The sequence below is a fragment of the Diabrotica virgifera genome, chromosome 7 (assembly GCF_917563875.1).
Source record: "Diabrotica virgifera virgifera chromosome 7, PGI_DIABVI_V3a".
Classification (NCBI taxonomy): domain Eukaryota; kingdom Metazoa; phylum Arthropoda; class Insecta; order Coleoptera; family Chrysomelidae; genus Diabrotica; species Diabrotica virgifera.
In genome coordinates this window covers 164,728,309-164,745,563 of record NC_065449.1, presented here as the reverse complement: position 1 = coordinate 164,745,563, position 17,255 = coordinate 164,728,309, and the positions used below count along the sequence as shown (strand labels likewise).

The window sequence follows — 17,255 nt, the reverse complement described above, 5'->3', positions numbered from 1 at the left end:
TGGACCCTGAACGTATGGCGCATTGGGCGAAAACACAGAAGCCCAACACCAAGCGACCCATAGGAAGACCCAAAAAACGATAGTACGAGAGTTGGAGCCCCGGATCGCAGCAAAGACTGTAACAGAAGAGACAGGACATAGTCCTATTACAAGAAGAAGGAGAAGAAGAAGAAGACGTATGTTATTAGTTTATTAAATATATCTGTCAATGTGTGTCCTCCAATTTTGAAAATTTTAACTGGTATGATGCCAATTCTTGGGGCTTTATTTTCCCTCAATGCTTTAATGGCATCCATTATTTCCTGTCTTTTCGATGGGTATGTTAATTCATAATTCTGGTTCTGATCTTCTCTTAGCTCGATATCAGGTAATGCATGGGCTGTGTTTTTTTGTACTTGATGTCTTAATACACCCTCTTCCGTCCTACTTTTATTGTTGCGTCGTCACTGATAATAATTTGTCTTTCACTATTTCTAAAAAGTTCAATGCGTGGTTTGTATCCCTCTCTTAGCTATCAGGAATTTATATGCTCCTGTAGTGTCACCCTATTCCCCAAATTTCTAATACTCTTTTTGTATCTGCTCTAGTTATATTTCCTAAACCAGTTGACTAATTTTAAAAACTGAAACCACCACAGTTTACTCTAGTCTAAATCCGTATGTATGTATTTTTTTAATTTTTGTGTATAAGCCGATAAAAATAACTGAGAGAAACGAAACACAATTAAAAAAAAAACAATTTATTTAAATATATTTACAATAAAATAAATTAGGTAGTTCTATAAGAACCGGTAAAAAACATTTTGAATCCTTAGTCTAATACTTAATGGTAATAGGAATCACAAATTTGCTTATAAAAGTAAAAAAATATAGTAGCAAATATTAACTATGTTTCTACAGCTACACTGACAGAATCTGATTTATTTACCTCTTCAGACGAATTATCAAAACCTGTGTTATCGACACCCTCGATATCATCAACTGTACATACTTTTTTGTTTCCCCTAAAATGAGCTTCGATTTCTTCCAGCGTCTTGTTTTTAGTTTCTGTTAGTATCGTCTTTGAGTAAACGGCAGCTAAAATTGAAGCTACTACAAATACTATTAAAGTTCCGCTAAAGTTTAAAGCGTCGTTCATATTTATATAAATCTTTGCACAAATAAATATCAATAGTTGCGCCAAGCTTACTACTATCCCAGACATTATGGGTCTGACTTTCAAGGGGAACATTTCTCCTACCATGACCCATGGAACGGGAAGCATGCCAACCATACTGAATGCCACGTTCAACATGACACCAATTAGTGGCAAGTAGCTAACAACTTTTTCTTTGTCTGGGTATATTTCATAATATTTTACGTATATCGCAACTACTGACATGGTAAGGGCCATACCAATACTCGACATAGTACATAATGTCTTTCTGCCATAGATATTTATAAGATAAGCTATGACAACAGACATAGAAAATCTTATTGCTCCCACAATAATAGAAGCTACATAATCATTTAAAGGTACATGAGTTTCTTTAAAGAAATTAACGGCATACATTAACAAAGTGTAAATGCCAGAAAATTCTTGCAGCATAAAGAGACCAACTAAAATTAAAAACGGTTTTACAGTCTGTGGACCGAAGTACATTTCTTTAAAAGTCATATTTTTACTGTTGCTTTCCTTTTGATTTTCGTGGAACCTGTCGATTTCTTGTTGAGCTACAGCATTGTTTCCTCTGAACCAAAGCAAAGTGTTGAATGCATCTGATGTTCGGTCGTGTTTCAACAAATAGGATGGGCTCTCTGGTACGAGTTGGATTACTACAGCAGAGAAAAGACCAAAAGCTATGCTAATGTAGGCTACTGTTGCATAATTCATGATATAACCGAGAGTGTATGTAAGTAGGATTCCAAAGGAGGCGCATATTGGACCCAGAGTTTGCATAAATCCTCTATTTTCGGATGTGGAAATTTCTCCTACGTAGGTATAGCAAGCTGGAGACATTCCTGAAAAAAAAAATAGAACATTTAGAAGCTACCTAATAAGATTTTCTCACTAAACTGTTTTACAAAAAGGGTCTAGCCAGTTAAGATAGTGAAAAATGTCTGCATCCATATTCCAAAAATAAAAATACCGTGCTGTTCTACGTCAAAAAGTATTCGACCAAAAAAAATTTAGACCGCTAGCCCCACCCATAACCCTCCAAAAAATTAAAACGTGTATTATCGTTTTTTGGAGATATCTTCAGTTCTGATCATCGTAGAAACTTCTTTTTGTTTTCATTTTGTAGGATTTTTTATTACCTATGCCTATAGCATAACATTTTTAAATAGTTTTTAAATACCTCATTCAATTTGTGACAGAAATCTCCTTTTTTTTATACGAGCGACGCTCCGTTTTTATGCAAAAAATAAAACACCTTAACGATTACAGTTTTAACTAAAGATTATTAATTCTTCTTCTTTCTCGAAACTCCATTATACCCCTCGGGGGCGTCGGAGGTTTTATTCATCTTCTATCCATATCTTCCATTTCTTGCGGTCCTTTGCTAACTCTTTTATTTGTTGATGTGTTTTTCCTTTTTCCTGTCCAATTTATATAATCTGATCAATCCATTTCTTCCTTGGCCTACCTTTCCTTCTTTTACCATATCTTTTTGATTCCAACACCTGATTTGGTAGTCTTCCTTGGTCCATTCTGTTAATGTGTCCATACCATTTTAATTTTCTTTTTTGAATCTTGGGTATTATCGATTCCTGTTTCAGTCTTTGTCTAATATTTTCATTTCTTGTTCTGTCCAATTTCGTTTTTCCTGCTATTTTTCTCAGCTGCTTCATCTCCGCTGCGTTTATTGTACTGTCTATTTTTGCATTGTTTACCCATGTCTCACTTGCATATATTAAAGTTGGTACAGATATTGCATTATATACCTTCAGTTTTATTTCTTTATCTATTCCTTCTTTTCCAAATATTGTTTTATTTAGTGCATATACCCCATTCCACGAATATACGTCTGTTTTGGATTATCGCGACAACGAATATTTTACTGTGCAAAATATGAAGAACTAAAGTAAATTGCAAATTATGTTGTTGTTTATTGGAGTAATTATTAGAGCAAAATATTTTCGTACTTCTTATGTTGCACACTAAAATATTCGTTGTCGCGATAATCCAAAATAGACGTATATTCGTGGAATACACCATAGTAGATCTTATTTGCTTTTTTCGCCTTGTATGAGATTTCTTGATGTAGCTTTCCATCCTCAGATATTATTACTCCCAGGTATTCAAACTTCGAGACTGTTTCTATTATTTCGTTTTTGCACCTAAATATCGTTTGGTTTATTTCTTCCCTTTCCTTTTGGGCTACTATCATGGTCTTCGTTTTCTTTACATTTACCTCCATTTTCAAATTTTCTACTTCTTCCACCCAGATATCGATTAATTTTGTCATTTTCTCTTTATTGTCTGCTAATATTACTAGGTCATCTGCATATAGTAATCCCTCCATTCTCACTGGTACTAAATTCCTGTACCCTATTTTTGACTGTAATTGCCTTGACCTACTTTTAGCGCTCTTCATTACTCTATCCATTACTAATATAAACAAAACTGGGCTGAGACTGTCCCCTTGTTTTATTCCTCTCCTTAGGTTTATTATTGGCGATCTGCTTCCGTTTATTTTTACTTTAGCAAGTACGTATCGATATGTACTTTTTACCACGCTTACTACCTTTTACGGGATTTGCAGGTCTTCCATTACTGACCATATTACTTCTCTATTTATAGAATCAAAAGCAGCTTTAATATCTATAAACGTAATATATAAGTCTTCTCCTATTTCGTTTTTCCTTTCAATTATATTTCTCAGTATGTATATATTATCTGTTGTTCCTCTTTCCTTCCTAAAAGCAGCTTGTTCTTCTTCTGCTTTTCCTTCCAGTTCTTTCCTGATCTTCGTTTCTATTATCCCGGTGTACACTTTATATGCCACTGATGATAAGCATATAGCCCTATAGTTATCACATTCCGCTTCATCTCCTTTTTTGTGTATTGGTATCAATAATTTTTCTTCCCAAACTTTCGGTATTTTTTCTGTTCTCCATGCTTCCCTCATTATTTCCAGTAGCCAAAGCTTGCCTCGTTCTCCCACGTACTTCATCATCTTCGGATCTATGTCAACTGCACCTCCCGCTTTTCCAATCTTTATTCTTGCCAATCCTTCTTCAATATCTTTGATATGAATTTAATCTACTCGATTTTCCCTATCCTCTTCCCTTTCCTGCTGTCCTCTCTGCTCATTTTGTTGGTTGGTTGTCTCGAATTTTTCTTTAGAGTGCTTATTCCATATGGATAGTATGTGCTGTATGTTTGTTTTCAATTCATTTCGCTCATTTCTAATTCCTCTTATTTGTTTCCTTTTTGTTCCTTTCATGCTTCTTATTTTATTCCAAAACTGTTTATTGTTATTTCCAAAACCTTCGTTTAATTCTTCATCGAATTCCTTCCAGCTCTGCTTCTTCGCATCTTTTACTAGTTCTTTCACTATATTTCTCGGTCTTCTGTATTCGTCTCTGTCTTGCTCTTCATTTGTGTTTATGTATCGCTTCCACCTTTCTTTCTTCTTTTATACTGCTTGCTTTATTTCCTTATTCCACCATCCAGTTCTTTTATTATTCTTCCCATTCTTTCTTATTCCACATAGGTACTTGTTTTGCAGTGTTCCATAACGTGTCTCTCAATTTTTTCCATCTGTCTTCCATATTCCGTATTTCCTCATTGTTTTCATGCTCTCCCAGTATTTTATCTGTCTCTCTTTGGTATAACTTCCTCACTTCCGTATTTTTCATCTTATGTATTGCTATTCTTGTATATTGAGGACTCTCTATTATTTCCATTAGTTTCATGTTTATCTCTGCTGCCACTAGTCTGTGTTGGGTACCGAGTTCGGCTTCGTTCTCTGTTTTTATATTTTGTATCGTTAGGTCTGCGTCTCGATGATATACTATGTAGTCAATTATGCTTATCGCACTTCTTTCTTCTGCTACGTATGTATATTTTTCGTTTCTCGGTTGATTATTTATTACAATTTTTAAATTAAAGATTAAGTATATTCGAAATAAGTTTCTATATGCGTAATGCATAAATAACGAAGTTTCTGGGAAATAATAGCTACTAATTGGGAAAGATATGGTACAAGATTGGACGATAACAAATAGACTAAGAGAGTTGTAGAGTGAAGATTTGGGAGTAAGTACTTTTAAAAATCGTCATTACAGGGCACCTTCCCACAACACGAACGGAAGATTTGCGACACTTAAATTCACAGAAACTGATAAAATTTGCACAAAAATAGCACAAGGAGGAATTCCAGCAGCAGGAGACAATTTTCTGAACGGAATGAGAAGACACTAAAGATCATTCAGGTTATAGTTTGGAAACATCTACAAGTACAAAAAACTCCTTCATCAATATTCTATTTTTTGTACATATTTTTTAGAACCAGAAGGCTTTCTATGGAGAATGAACTGTGTGTAATAAACAGAGCGATTATTATTGTTTCAAAATCGCTATTCTCCTTAAAGTGCCCTATCAAGTCTGTACAGTAAGGGAAAAAACCCTTACTGTATAATATAATATGTATCTAAAAGGATGTAGATAATTTAAGCATAATTAAGTCGTTACAGAGGATGTTGTTTCTACAATCACAAACAAAGCGCAGGTTGATTGACTGACGGAGCTTGTTTGGGTAACTTCGCGTATCGCTTGGATACTTACGTACCGTTTACTTCCAAAGACCAAATTATAGGAAGATATAAAAAAACCCGCAGAGGGGTAAAATATAATCATTAATGTTCATATTAAGATTAAGATCGTTACTATGCTGGTTAGCAGTCGTGCGAGATGGGTGTCTGAAAGACTACCCCGCGAAACAACATCTTCGTAAATTTTTATGTATGGATGTTGTAAAGTTTAAATAAAGTTATAAGTTAGAGTCAGTGTTTTCCTAAGTTCCGATAGTTGGCTACCCTTCCGTTCCATTGAGGATCCAACGCGACAACTCGACATGACAACCCTGCAACGCGACAGGTCCCCTTGACGTTGGGGATTAACATGGCGAATATATCTCTGTCTGCAGCTGTTCTAAATAGTTGCTCTGTTCTTCTAAACATCTATTAATAATTTAAAATATATGTTGTCATCTTAGTCCATTCACTTGCGGTATAATATTGCAAAAGTTTTTATTGTAAATATTATATTTTATGAATTTTAAAGAACCGCTTGGATTGACCTGAAATTTAGCGTACATATAGCTATATATGCCAAAGAAAGAAAGTGATATCGTCCCGATTGTGCTTTTGCCCAGGGAGTGAGTTTCACCCCTTCTTGGGGGTGAAAAGAATTAGGTTCAAAATAATTCCGGAAATGGATGAACTGACTAATTCTAAGCAACTTTCGTTTTATAGAGTTTGTTAGTTTTTTAACCAAAAAAATGGACCGACTTTTTATGATCGTGCTAATTTTTGATGCTAGAACTTGCTCACTTTTGATGCAAGAATTTGCTCACTTCTGATGAGAGAATTTCTTAAAAAAAACGAAAACAAAGTTCTATTAAACACTTTAAAAAAGCTTTTATGAATTTTTCCCAAAACATGCATCAGGTTTTGGTTATTTCGCGTTGAAGTCTGCTTTTACGGTGTATACAGATCTCGTGGATAAACGATTTTTTCAATTTTTTATAAGCACTATATTTGCTATTACGACCACTTACTGGTAATAAAAAACTTGATAGAGAAGTCAACGGAATACAACAAACCATTGGCACTGATATTCGTGGACTACGAAAAAGTGTTCGATACCATAAACCAGCAGAAAATGTTAAAAGCATTGATAGAATGCCGAATAGGCTATCACCACACTAACATGATAAAATATATCTACCACTATGCAACGGCTAGCGTAAGTCTCTCTGATCAATAAACTAATAAATTATGTATGCAGCGAGGAGTACGGCAAGGAGACACCATCTCAGCAAAGCTGTTCACAACCCTTTTAGAACACACTTTTAAGAAGGCAGATCTGAACGAATATGGTATCAATATAAATGGAGAGAAGCTCAGTCATTTGAGATTCGCGGATGACATCGTCCTTATAGCCGATCGTATGGATGATGCAATAATAATGTTGAACAAGTTATATCACGCTTCCTTAGAGGTCGGACTAAACATTAATATCAAAAAGACGCAAATAATGACTAATCTGGTGCTAAATCGTAATATTGTTGTTGATAGAATGTATATTGAGCAGACTGCATGTTATAAGTACTTATGACATGAGATTCGGTTGGGAAGAGATAACCAGACGTGCGAGCTCCCACGTCGCATAGGATTAGCCTGGGCAGCGTTTGGTAAATTGAGCTATGTATTTAAATCAAACTTACCCATATGACTGAAAAGTAAAATCTTTGACCAGTGTTTATTGCCTGTACTCACTTATGGAGCGGAAACATTAACACTCACAAAAAAGGTAGTGAAAAAGATTCGCATAACTCAGAGGGATATGGAGCGCCAGATGTTGGGTGTCTGCCTGCGTGACCGAATCTCAAACGAAGAAATACGTCGTAGAACAAAAACAACGGACGCCGTCGAAAGAATCGCGTCGCTCAAGTGGAATTGGGCAGGACACGTCGCCAGATTGTCAGACAACCGATGGACAAAACGTATTGTCGAGTGGAGGCCACGAGAAGAAGCATGTGTATACCAAATGTGTATAGTTAGTAGTAATTTATTTACCTGCTGCTATTCCTGTAATCAGTCTTCCGGCATACAGCCAGTTCACATTCTGAGCTAATCCAAAGCACATCCATCCCAGAATCAACGGTAGAGCCGTCACCTGAATGGCTCTTCTTCTTCCCATATATTCAGCCAATACTCCAGACAAAATGGAACCAATTGGATTTGTTATTGTACCCAAACTAGCTAAAATAGAAAAAGGGTTTTATTAATTAAAATACTACAAATGCCACTTTTTCCAAAAAAAAAGGGATACTAAAAAGTGCAAAACACAAAACAAAATGTCTATACTAAGTATGAAAATTCTAAGACTTATACAGAATCAAACAATGCAGGAATATTTTGGAAGTAGAAATAAGGGATGAAAGAGATAAAGAACAAAACAGTCCCACATACTAGGAAATTATTAAAACAGTGAAAAAGCTGAAATTAGGAAATTTGCAGCACTGGATGAAACAAATAAAATTAAAAATTGAGAATAAGAACTGATGCACAGGATTCGTAAACTAAAAAAATATATAGAACTCGGAAAATAAAAATATAATGACAATGGATAACTCACAACAACTAAATGTGACAGCTGTCTACTAGTCCTGTCGCCAGGGGGGTACAACGGCCTTCTTAATTCAGATGGACTTACCCAAGTTTTTTTTTATATATTTTGACCCGTAGAACACGAATTTTTTGGGTAACAGTTGATCCGGATGTCGATAAGATTGTTATAAACAAAGAAGTTGAGGAATTACATAACAGCGATTTCTCGCAAAACAAAACATTTTTTTGTATTTTTTGTGATTCCTCAACTTCTTGGTTTATAACAATCTTATCGACATCCGGATCAACTGTTACCCAAAAAATTCGTGTTCTACAGGTCAAAATACATAAAAAAAACTTGGGTAAGTCCATCTGAATACAGAAGGCCGTTGTACCCCCCCTGGCGACAGGACTATACTACATTTTAAACATATTACTTACGGAGCGATTAGAAAACTGAAACCAACAAGATGATCATACAAAGTTTTACACAAATTATAGGATACGCTAACGATATGGTAATAGCCGCAAAAGACAAAAAAACTTGAGTGTTAAAACTCACCAAATTTCATTTGCACATCTCAACTGGTTTTAGAGCAATAAAGAAATCTTCAGTTTGTAAGAAATTTTCAACACTCCGTATCTCGCAAACGAAGCATTTGAAGACATACGTTTATTAAGCAAACTGTCATTTCTTTTCATGCATAATTAACCCTTAAAGTTTGTCGCACAACCTGTATTGATGAAAAACATGGTTAGTTGTTAAAATACCTAACTTTTTATTATCCAACATAAGCGAACGAATCAAAAAAGAGAAGGTTAAGAAAACCTGAGGCTATAAATAGATGGGCTTTAATTTCGGTATTTTATAAAATTCCATAAGATGTGGTGAACTATGAGAAAAAAACACAGTTTGATTGGAACACCCGTTATAGAATAATAGTTTACGTTCCTAGCAACAATATTATTACAGCGATATTGTTAAAGGCTACACATTCATAACATTAAAAAGCCACTTAAATCGGATAACAGGTTTAGGAAATTCGCTATATCAAAAATGACCCATTTTTAAGGTAGTGCGTTAATTTCTTGGAATAGTGTATGTTTTTCTTCTTCTCATGTAATATTAGCACTCAAATCCAAATTTGGCCTGAATAGTAAGATAACGAAAGCATGTTGTGAATAATAATTATTGTTAATTGTATTTGCCAATATGGCAGTATCGTTATTTAGCACGATTAGAAAGAAACATACGGTAGGAGATAATGCTTTCTTAATGTTTTTGAATGGTAATAACTTTGCCCCAAATAACGCAGAAATACCGTTTTAATACAAAAAAATTTGCATTATTTATAATTATAACAATATTCAAATAATTATAGTTCATTGACATACTACCGGAAATACATTTCACAAATGACAAAATATAACACAAAACGATTTTTTAATAACATTATTCGTATGTACAACCTTGACAACATACAGTTATTTGAGACGAGAGCTCTAGATCTAGCAAAAAATCTTAGAAGTAAACTACCTTGCGGTAATCGGTATTACTATTTCCGTTATATTTACGCAGGACCGGATAAGCCAAGAAAGGATTGTGTTCAGATTTTGTATACCTAGCACAATAAGTATTTATAAAATGTAACTAGCCTCTTTTTGACACACTTGACACACTTTTAAACGAATTTTATCCAGAACTGTGTGTCAGACAAGGATGTATTATAAATATCTCTACAATTATTAAATATATATGTATATAGGTAGGGAGCATATGATGAAGAAAGTACTTGAAGGATGGAAAAAGGGAAATCTCAATAAATGGACACAAAATAAACAACCTACGTTTCGAAGATGACACAGCCCTTCTTGCGCAAATAGTCATCTTATACGATTGGTCGAAAACGATAATTAAACATTTATCAAAGACAAAGATCATTATAGTGAATAGACTACATAACAATCATCAACACATAACCACAATTGACCGGTTTGAGGTTGTGAGCTCATACTTATATCTGGGATCACTGATCATAAACACAGGGTCACTACAGGAAGAAATAAATCGTAGATGTGATCTAGCAAAGGTTGCCACAGCAAAAATGACCACAATATGAAAGGACTGTCAAATTTCAAGAGCGTTAAAGATGAGGTTTATCAACTGCTTAATATTTCCAATACTGACTTACGGATGTGACTCTTGGACTCTGTAACAATCGGAAAGCAGAAATATAGACGCTACTGAAATGTTCTGATGGAGACGAATATTACGAATTTCTTACGAATTCCTCTTTCATTATTATCTCAAAGCCAATCTTCAGTGTAGTAAAGCTAGCCCGAATCCTCACTTGAGATTTTGTGTCTCTCTGGACGTTTAAATTTGTTCCTCCGAACTAAGCCACTCTTTATTAATGTCTTCAATAACTTCTCACCCATTTCTGCTTTAATTTACAAGTTATTACTCTTTCTAAATCACAATACCCAAAGTATTGTGTTACAGCATCCGAAGTTTCAATTGATAAATTTAATATCTTGAAACACCAATATCACGTGCTATGGTAATTACAGAGTCCCCTTTCTGAATTAACGTTGAAAAACGAAGTTTCTTTTCATTTGATAGTTTATTTTGCCTCATAGTTTTTACTTCAATGTTTCAAGAAGATCCACATTGGTTACTTGTATAAAGCCAACTCTATGTACAGTATAGTCGCCTCGGAAATCGGTTGGAAGATTTAAACCGAATGTAACAAAATTCACTTTGGCAACATTGTGTGAGTACCAATTTCAATATAACCGTAATTTAGTCCGGACGAATTAATATATTATTTTACCAACAAAAATGAAATATTTTAAACAAATAGCGTTTAAAAAATAATGTGCAGAATAATTTTGAATTCGGTTAAGTTAATGAAATTGCTTTTTTTTGTTCTTAAAAGTAGAAAAAGTGCCGTAGAAGGAGAAGAAGAAGAAGAAGAAGAAGAAGAAGAAGAAGAAACTACAAAAAACACCTGCCGACGCAAGTCATCACCTCTCCCCTCAAACGCCAAACAGGCTCAGACAGAGCGCATTCAATTTTTCTTTGAATTTAGTGATTTATTTGTCAATGTAAAGATTTTTTTGTCGACAATGTAATTTTAAATGATCAAGGTTTTCTGTTGCAACTATTATTTATATATAAATGAAGAGTCCTGCCCTGTATTGAAATTAAAATTTCGGAAGTGCCTATTTACTAAATTTGTTTAATTTACTTCTACATAATATATCGTAACACCTGTTCAGATAAATCTATTAACGCTTAATTGGGTAATAGCTATAAGCTTGTTGTTATTAATAAACAATTAGTAATTTCACACCTCCTTCAGGCTATTTACTATGATAATGATATGAATAGCTCAGAGGCGTGTTTAAAAGAGGATAAAGTTGATATATCGATTAAAAATATTTTGGTTTTTATTTTAATTGCTATAAATAATATTATTATTAAATCCAACAGAACAAAATACTAAATTGTAAATATGAAATAAATAATGTTTTTCTACGGCCGTGCTTAAACAGCCACTTTCTAGCACGCATTTTGTTTCCGAAAGTTGCACTTTCCCGCACGGCGTGCGGGAAAGTAGAATACCTTCTAATATGACATTATAATGTAATATAGTATAATACATGCAATAAACTAATATTTAGATATTATTCACTAATTTATTTCAAATGTATCTTATTGTGTACATGTTTTATTGAAATTAACGCAATAATTCGATAAAATAAAATTATTTTGACATAATATTTAAAAGTCAAATCAGTAGACAATTACAATGGTTTTAAATCGTCGTCATGGAAACCAATATCGTCGTCATGGTAACCCATTATATTGAAAGTTTGGTTTTGACAACCTTGTCAAAAAATTAATATGTTTATTTTCACTCCTAAATAAAAAACGTACGGCCTTAGAAAAAATATTGTTCCTAACTCATGCGGAAAGTGTCTTCCCCGCACTCGACTGCTTGCCCGAACTCCGCTATCGCGTCGTTCGGGTCAACTGCAGTCTCGTGCGTGAAAGTATCACTTTCCGCACTAGTTAGGAAATAACTATTCTACACATTAAATATTCTTCACAAACAAATAAAATGGTATATCTAGAGGGATGCCACTATTAAGTCCATTATTACTCATATTAACAAATTCCATAAAAAAATCACGAAAAATATATTTAGAAATATTACAAAAAGAAAATAAAATATCATGAACTCCTCAGCAACATTGGCGGTATACTATTTTTTTTCTTACTATTTAATTTTTAGAATTTTTTTTCTTTTTGAAAACAATTTCCGAAGTGGAAATCGAAACGTAAAATAATTTTTTAGGTTAAATTGTAATTGGTATTACAAAAAACAATGCTAATCCGATATAAACACAATATTTAAAAATCAAAACCCAATGCAAAAGAAAACGCTAAAACACGATTTTTTGGTCCCATGACTTTTGTTCACGAAGATATAGGTATAGGTAGTGATGTGAGTTGTAAAATTACATAACTTACGTTACATAAATTACACGTAACTTACGGTAATATTACATGATACCCGTAACTTAATGTAATTTATGTAATTTTTGGAATTTACGTAATTTATGAAATTTAACGTAACTTATGATAAATTTACATAAATTACCGTAATTTATGTAATTACTGGTAAAATTACATATATTATGGCAACTTATGCGCGCGCAATTGTCGTAAGTGCGGTGCGCCGGTGCCGGCGCGCGCGAACCAGTGGGTGCTATTACGCTCGTCGCTCGTTAGTCGTTCCTTAGTCTGAGTCAGGCAGGTTATGTTTACATTTCTGTTATTGTATGTGTAATGTGTATGTATAAGTTAGTTTTCGACTGTTCTTTCTCTATTCATTCACGCAGCGTTGGTTACTTTACATTTATTTATAAGGAAGCACAGAAACTATAAGGTAAGAAATATATTATTTCTACAAACAGCAAAACACGTGCCGGTGATGTCCATAGCAACCTTAGATTGGGAAACACAGGGGCGGGCCTATCGCATATCGACTGTACGTTAAATCTAACGCGCGTCATTTTATATGTGGCTACAGTACTTAATTCTGAATTCGGTTTACCAAGTTTTATTCGATTTTTTAGATTAGTTTACTGTACAATAACTATAAGAATGATAGGAGCAACGGGGTACTTGTGCATGTAGCATGTGTAATTGAATTACACTGACATAACTTACTAAATAAAAAATTTTGATAACGTTGAGGGCAAAATAATGTAGTTGTCCGATCCAGTATTCTGCTTATTCGAATTTCATTAAATTGTTACACAGATTCAATTTTAATCTTTCTTCTATTTAAGGATGCCTAACAATTTTTTATGCCCTCGTGCCCATCAAATACTTTGAAAAATAATGTTTTTTCCCTTCTTAATGTTTAAGTCTACCTGAATATTTTTTTTAGGTCATAAAACATGGTGAAACGTAAGACAGATATCTGGCTTTATTTTGAAGTGTTACCTGCGGGTTCTTCTAATCAAAAGACCATAAATGTGAGGTGTAAATTTTGCAAGAGTGTACATGCAAAAAATGCTACAAGAATGAAATCTCATCTTCAACAATGCACTTATGTGCCGCATATGATAAAACTTAAATTCAATATTTTAACTCCAAAGTCAAAGGGGAATCACTCTAAATTTCCATTTGAAACATCCATGAAAAAGATCACATCGGCAAAATTGGATAACGATAACACTGATGCTGCTTGTACATCATCAACGGTTTCCACAGCATCAACATCTGCTTCTGATAACATTCATGTGGAAACACCTGTTTGCACAAAAATCAACAGAATACAATCATTTTGTGATCGAATGACACACGAACAAAATAACGAATTGAATATTTTGCTTGCTAGAGCTATTTACACCAGTTCAGCACCACATTCAATTACCGAGAATGAAGATTGGAAATTGTTTTTTAAAAAAATTAGACCTTCATACACCTTACCATCGAGATATATGTTATCAAATCGTCTCCTGACCGAAGAGTACGAGCGAGTTGAAGTTCAAGTTAATGATAAAATTAAGCAAGCTGACAATTTATCATTGCAATGCGATGGTTGGTCCAACTTGCGAAATGAAAGTGTAATTAATTTCATTGTTACAACACCCGAACCGTTATTTGTCAAATCAGTACTAACAAAAGCAGAGAAGCATACCGCAGAATATATAACAAAATTAATGGTTGAAGTTCTGGAGGAGTATGGACCTAAAAAATTTTTCGCTATTGTGACTGATAACGCAAAGAATATGAGGAAGGCTGTGAGACAATGTGAAGAGATGTATCCCCATCTTGTATCATACGGCTGTTTAGCGCACACATTACATTTATTGTGCAGCGATATTTTGAAATTATCTTCAATAGAGACACATTTGTCACATATTATACATATCGTTAAAACTATTAACCAGTGTCAAGTACTGAGAGCTCAATTCACAGAAATAAGAAATGAGATGAAGTGTGGAGTGTCTCTTAGCCTACCTGTAAAAACAAGATGGGGTTCACATGTAAAATGTCTTCAAGATCTGACTAAATGCAAGTCCGTCCTACAACGTCTAGCAATATCTCCAGATAAAACAATTCAAGATAGAATACGCAGCGCAAAAGCAAATTTACTTGATGAAGGATTCTGGATAAATTCTAGCGCTCTTGTTGAATTGCTTAAGCCAATTACTGAAGCAATAACACGTCTTGAAGGAGATTCTTCGTCAATTCATTTGGTTTGTGAAACTTTCGCGAAAATCGGTAGTAACATATCTACTCATTTAGAATGCGTGAAACTAACGGATTGCGAAAAAACAGAAGCGATGGATAAATTTATATCAAGGAAGGAATACGCCCTTCAACCGATCCATTTTGCCGCAGACTTACTAAACCCTCGGTCTGTTGGTGCAAATTTATCATCAGCCGAAAGGATTGAAGCGATGAAATACATTACTACTATGTCAACCACGACCACGATAGAGATTGGTGATGAAGGAGTGTCAAAGATTACTGAGGATTTAGGAAACTATTTAGCTAAAACAGACTTTTTTGGCGAAACATTTTTATGGAACATACTCGATAATGTCTCTTTGGTTACATGGTGGAAAGGATTTTGTGGACATTCATGCCTCTCCAAAGTTGCAGTCAGGATATTGACAATGCCGTGCACTTCTGCGGCAACAGAGAGAAGCTTTAGCTCCCAGAGCAGCATTCATACGAAGAGAAGAAATCGCCTAACAACTCAAAGGGCAGCAAATTTAAATTATATACAATATAATTCAAAATTGCTGAAACGTTCACGACAACATCACATACAAAGTCAATATCCTATAGAAGAGACTGTACAGAACAACGTTTCGATAGAAGGTAGAAACTTACAGAAGGAGATAGAAGTAATTGAAAACCATATTTCCGAAGAGGAAGAATTAGACGAGGTAATTTTAAATTTAGGCATTTTTTAGATATGTGATATGTGCATGTGATATATGCAGTTTGCTTCTTTTCCGATTTTCCAATGCATTCCACCGTTTTCGAATAAAAAATTATAAATCTTATGTTTTCAGACAATATCATCATGGCATTCAAATACAACAGGAAATGGAAATTCCGACGATGATTTTAATTTTGCTGACTTTGCAATGACCGATGATGAAATTGATCAAAGAATGGAAACTAGGGAACAGAGACCAGCACGCATTTTGAGACAAAGCAAAGTGAACATTTTAGAAAACGTCTTAATGAAATCGGTAAATTAGTGTAAACACATACATATTTATTGTTTATATTCCAAAATTATCAATTTCAGGGTAAAGGCACAGAACAACCCCAAAAAAAAACGGAAGTCGAGAAGGATACTTCAGATGCCGAAAACAAGGTAGTTAGATCTGTATATATTATATTATAAACCCATTATTTTTACTCTCTATGTTTACACTTTCCTATTTAATTTCAGGATGCAGTTCTGGATTTGCCGGAGATAAAAAAAATTACACAAGGCTCATTGGAAGAGCAAACAATTGAAACTTCGACGTTTTATAACAAGAAGGTCTCCAGTTGTCTGCGAAAAAGGAAGTTGTGATTTATAAAAGCCGCTTAAAACAAAACTAAAGAACCTATGTTTTCATTTCTTTATTATTTGTATGTATTTCTTATCCACTTTTCTTTATTTCATAAGTATGTAGTTACTTTGTGTTTATTATATTCAATATGAATGCAAACAATTGATTTTTTAATACAATGAACATAAATTACATAAGTTACATAAATTACATCTGGTTTGTAATTTTTGGGTAATTTTACACGTGTAACTTACAATTTCTGAAATTACACGTAATTTCACATCGCTAGGTATAGGTATTGCTTCACAGACAAAAACTTCTTCCCTTCTATTCGAGGTATGATTTTTCAAATTTCGTCACTCACTACATTTTTGAATAAAATTTTACCTTGTTTACCAAATACGTTGGCTACCGTTAGTCCTAAATTTTTTTACAATAGACAAGTTTAAAATAGAGAAAATAAATTTCTTTCTTATTTAGCAATGTTCTTCTCCTCTTCTTATACTGACTTGATGTAGATCTGTCGATCTGTTAATTCCGACGTTAAAGTATTTCTTGAGAGGTAGAATGCCAGCTATCTCTCCATCTTTTTGGTGATCTCCCCGGTGGACGCTTGCCAGCTGGTTTTCCTTCTAGCGCAATTATTGATAGTCTGAGCTCTTCCAATCTTTTTACATGACTGAACCATTATCTTTGTATTTGCCTCCCCATATTACTACATCTTGCACACCACATTGGTCCCTGATGATGTTGATTCGTATTGTATTCCTTTTGGTCTTCTCTGCAATTGCTCTTAGTGTCTTCATTTCGGCTGTTCGTAGCATGCAT

At 34.1% G+C, this 17,255-nt stretch overlaps 1 protein-coding gene across 4 annotated transcripts in view; it reads right to left on the bottom strand.

Annotated features, from left to right (window-relative positions):
• Positions 1-723: 723 nt before the first annotated feature.
• LOC114334708 (facilitated trehalose transporter Tret1) overlaps positions 724-17,255 on the bottom strand; it is a 174,628-nt gene continuing 158,096 nt past the window's right edge. For all 4 annotated transcript variants that reach the window (XM_028284807.2, XM_050657271.1, XM_028284809.2 and 1 more), the window contains 2 exons: positions 7,788-7,973; positions 724-2,000 (listed from right to left, as the gene is read on the bottom strand). In XM_028284807.2, the coding sequence (XP_028140608.1) occupies positions 886-2,000; positions 7,788-7,973 (1,301 nt within the window). In that variant the 3' untranslated portion in view covers positions 724-885. The remainder of the gene's footprint in view (positions 2,001-7,787; positions 7,974-17,255) is intronic.